Source organism: Zingiber officinale, chromosome 1B, assembly GCF_018446385.1.
Source record: "Zingiber officinale cultivar Zhangliang chromosome 1B, Zo_v1.1, whole genome shotgun sequence".
Classification (NCBI taxonomy): domain Eukaryota; kingdom Viridiplantae; phylum Streptophyta; class Magnoliopsida; order Zingiberales; family Zingiberaceae; genus Zingiber; species Zingiber officinale.
This window is the reverse complement of record NC_055986.1, coordinates 2,965,986-2,970,148: the sequence shown is the minus strand read 5'-3', so window position 1 is coordinate 2,970,148 and position 4,163 is coordinate 2,965,986. Positions and strand designations below refer to the sequence as shown.

General features: G+C 44.2%; 1 protein-coding gene across 1 annotated transcript; it reads right to left on the bottom strand.

The window, feature by feature from the left end:
- Positions 1-549: 549 nt before the first annotated feature.
- On the bottom strand, positions 550-3,290 carry LOC121967084. The gene is made up of 7 exons (XM_042520366.1): positions 2,854-3,290; positions 2,633-2,784; positions 2,287-2,483; positions 2,117-2,153; positions 1,997-2,038; positions 1,306-1,892; positions 550-1,131 (listed from the first exon to the last, which is right to left on the bottom strand). The coding sequence occupies exons 1-7, from the start codon at positions 3,288-3,290 to the stop codon at positions 550-552; spliced, it is 2,034 nt and encodes a 677-aa protein (XP_042376300.1).
- Positions 3,291-4,163: the final 873 nt, after the last annotated feature.

Below are 4,163 nucleotides of genomic sequence, written 5' to 3'. Positions count from 1 at the left end.
TTTCTTCTGTGCATTCTGGGGAAAAAGTACCTGACTTGAGCGTCGGAGGGTCTGACCCGGGGACTTTTTCCCTGGTTTCTGGTCTCTAACGACTGGTGGGATTGTCTGAGTGTGCGCAGAGTCCCAGCGTCATCATCCTGGTCATCGTCCTTCGTCATCCGTCCGTGCGAGCCTTTCCAGGGTGTGCCAGGGAGATCGGACGCGGCAACGACTTTTCGTCAACTTCCAGTACAACAAATCCCGTCTCCATCCGACTCAGCTTCCGGACGGGATCAGTATCAATATATGAAGTATATGATGACAATTTTAACTTGCAACTCAATAATTTTATCAGTCGGAGAAATTAACTTCAAATGATTACAATTCACCATTGGCAATCAAATCCACACACACGAAGACAGCCAAAGCAATTAATGATCTTGTCATGAATTGCATGCCAGGAACAAAATCAAGAAGTTTTTTACACACAAATTAAATCATCATCAATTATATATGATCAAGATCATATATATTTATTTAACGAGATAGAACATAGAATTAATTAATTAATTACCTGGCGAGACGTTTAAGGAATAAACAAGCTCTCCAAAAGGCTCCACTGCCTCCACAGAATAAGTGCGCAAAGCCGTAGATGAAGGGAACGACGAGGAGCTCGAGCATCAGCGTCGCCAAGTCAGCGTAGGACTTCCTATTATTGCCGTAGATTTGCATGTACATGTTGCAGGCGAAGGCGATGCTGAAGGTGGACAGGGACATGGTCAGCAAGATGCTCGCCATCAGATAGTTCAACGGCACCACCCGCCGGAAGTCCCGCTGTTTGTACGGCATCACCATCAGCAGCAGGTACAGGACCAGCGCGGTGGTGGCGCAGGAGAAGCCCACGACGTACACGCGGGAGAAGATCTTGAAGGCCAGTCGGTTGTTCTCCCGGTTGTTCTCGCCGGGGATGTAGAAACTGGAGGTGAACACCGCCGCCGCCACCAGCGGGGCGCAGGTCCGGCCAATGTCCACCAGCTCCGTCCTGCAGTCCTTCAGCATCTCCTTGTGTTTCTCGTCGAACACCTCCTGGGCAGTCTTCTGTCCTTTGTTTCGGTAGTTCAACAGCTCTTTAGGAACGATCTTTTCCAGCATCTGTAAAAACATCGCCGGCCGGCCGGCCGGCCGCCGCCACAGCTCTTTAACATTATTTTGGCGTTGATTCATAAATTATATATTTCGCCCAGTATTTTTGAAGTCGATCTGATGATGAATTAGCTAGATTTGAAGATTTTAATTACTAGTTTATATGATCTAATTGCTACCTACCTCAAACCATTCGAGTTCATCGTGCAGGCGCAGGGGGTCGACCATTATTTCCTTCTTGAGGTTATTGCCGGAAGCTGCGATATGGAGAAGGGTGTTCATGGTGTCAGACTCCAGATCGGTGAACAACCACGTCGGCAGCCGCTTGTCCTCTTTGATGGCCAGCACGACGTGCCTCCGGTGATACTTGACGGCGGCCTGGAGCACGTTCATGCCGTCGTAACCGACGTAGGTGGCCGACCGTGGGCTCAATTGGAGGATTTTGATCACGAAGTCGTCGAGGCCGAACTTGACGCCGGTGATCAGCGGAGACTCCTCCCATATCCTCCTATCGCTCGCTTCCGACACCTCGTCGTCCGACGGCCTGCTTGCACTCTTCACGACCTCCCGCATCACCTCGTACAGATGATCAGCGGTATCAATGCTCGAGACGTTCCTCATAAGGCTTCCTCTATCTCCGGCGGAATGGTAGTTTGATGTTTGAGGTATGAATCCCTTGAGGTAGAATCCGAAGTCTTCGTTCCGGACTAACTGTTTCAGGAGCTCCTCGTGGTTTGACGTCTCCTCTCTCTCTTTCACCTTTCTTCTTCCTGAAATATCATATTATATATATATATTCAGCAACTAATAAATTACATTATTAATTATTCATTAAAAAATAGTTTAAATTTAATTTCTCGGAAACGAAACTCACGTAGATTGTTAATCACTTGGACGATCCAACATTTTCCCCACCCTAGCTCAATAAATTTAATCAGTAGCACAATTAATTAAACAATTAAATACACAAGGTGCATGTGCATATGATAATTACCTGGCAAGCGCGACCACCAATTTCCTCTGCTTTGTCCCTGGAAATTAAGTATTTATCCTTAATTTTCAAACTTAATTATACATATGATAATTAGCGTTTGTCCTTTATCAAATATACAAAATATATTTATATACAAATTTAATGGAGTAAAATTAGTAATTCATACGTACGTCTCTGTTGCCACTTTCTTCATCTGATTTTACTCCTCCTTCCTCGATACAGCTGGCGTAAAGGTGAGAAATCAAAGTTTGATGAGGTTTGGATGATTTTTTGTAAAAGGCCGCCATTATTTGTAACGGGGAGGCCCCGCCGGCGTTTCGTGACAGTATCAAGTCTGGAAATTTCTTTGCGATGGCCAAAGCTTCCTCTGCATGACTTGGCCATTATTTAATATCATTTCGTCAATTAATTAAGCAGATAAATTAAGGAGCTAGCAGTAGTTGTAGTCTAACTTAATCTTACAAACAAATTAAAGCTAGCTTAGCTAGCGTTGTGAATTGAAAGGATATATACTACCTGTCTGGTCGTGCATGATGGCGTAGTGCAAGATAGTGGAGCCGTCGCCGGTGCGAACGGAGGCCATTTCGTCGCCTCCCGCATCGATGATGATCTTGAACACGTCCAGGTGGCCGAACTGCACCGCCTTGTGCAGCGGCGTCTCCCCCTTCCTATCAATCATCACCGAATTAACCGGCCAGCTAATTAAGTGAATAACAATCACTAACACATGCACATACTTGTTCTTCTTGTGCGCGAGGCTTCCGTCCCTCTCTAACAAGGCCTTCGCAACTTTGCTGTCACCGATCTCGGCCGCAATGTGCAGCGGCGTGTCGCCGTAGTAGTTCTGGTGGCGGAGAATTCTGTGGTTCGATGCATCTGGAAGGGCGACGATGGCGAAGGCCAGGCCGGTCTTCCTCTTGGCGATCACTTCGTGGAGCACCGAGTCCATCATCAGGTTCAACGGCGCCGTGCCGCGACACGCTTCACCGACCACCTCTCTCGCAAGATCATCATAAGACGTTGTTTCTTTATTAATGAGCCGCGCCACCTTTTCGTACCTGTGCTCATCGTAGTTATGAGGTCGATCCACCTCCATCTTTTCTAGCTCATTTATCTCCATCGATGGCGTCGTGTCCATCGGCGACAGCAGTGGCGGCGGCGATGCTACGCCCATGGCGGTATATATATGTATAGGAAATTTAACTAATTAATGGTACGATATCATATATATTATGTTGATATGTTTCACTTCTACAATTGATATATTTATACACACAAGCCAAGCCATGGTCGCCATCGAGGATCGAGCACGTTAATTAAAGCGTAAAGCCATGCATGCACAGAGAATAAATTAAATTAATCCACGGTGGTCTGATCTCTTCAGTTGCCGCTTTGCTTCTTGTCGGGGGATGGCATTAGCTACTGCCAGCTAAAAAATTATCAATTAAACTTCAACTTTTTTTATTTTTGTTTTGTGACCATTAACTTTAAGTAAAGTGGATAAAAAATATATATAATAATTTTAACCTAATTTAAATAAGAATTTTATATGACCGTCAACTTATTTCAAGTCTTTTTTTTTTTTAAAAAAAAAGAGAGCTGCTTTTACGAAAATAATTAAAGAGGAGACTCTTTTAATTTTTGTACTAAATTAATTAATGCATGACTTTTGAGTTATGAGCTCGCTCCTCCTCCTCCGGCAGCGGCATGTGCAATATGGCGATCCTATACAAGCGATCTATGTATAGGATAATTAATGGAATGATATCTATGTTAGATTAATATGCATGCCATATATATTGCTTTGATTAAATAGAAACATTTACGGTGCCTTTAGAAAGATGATGTTTCTGATTGTTTGGACCTACCGTCATAAGGAGGATTACAATGAACCACCTTTGATTCACGAGCTAAATCCTATCTGATTAGACATTCTTCTTGTACAAAAGCATCAAAAAACTCAAAGCCCCATTCTTCTTGTATATCTATGCTTTGGGACTTGGATGCTCATATATAAATGATATATGGGAAGGCAACGTGTGCCCAC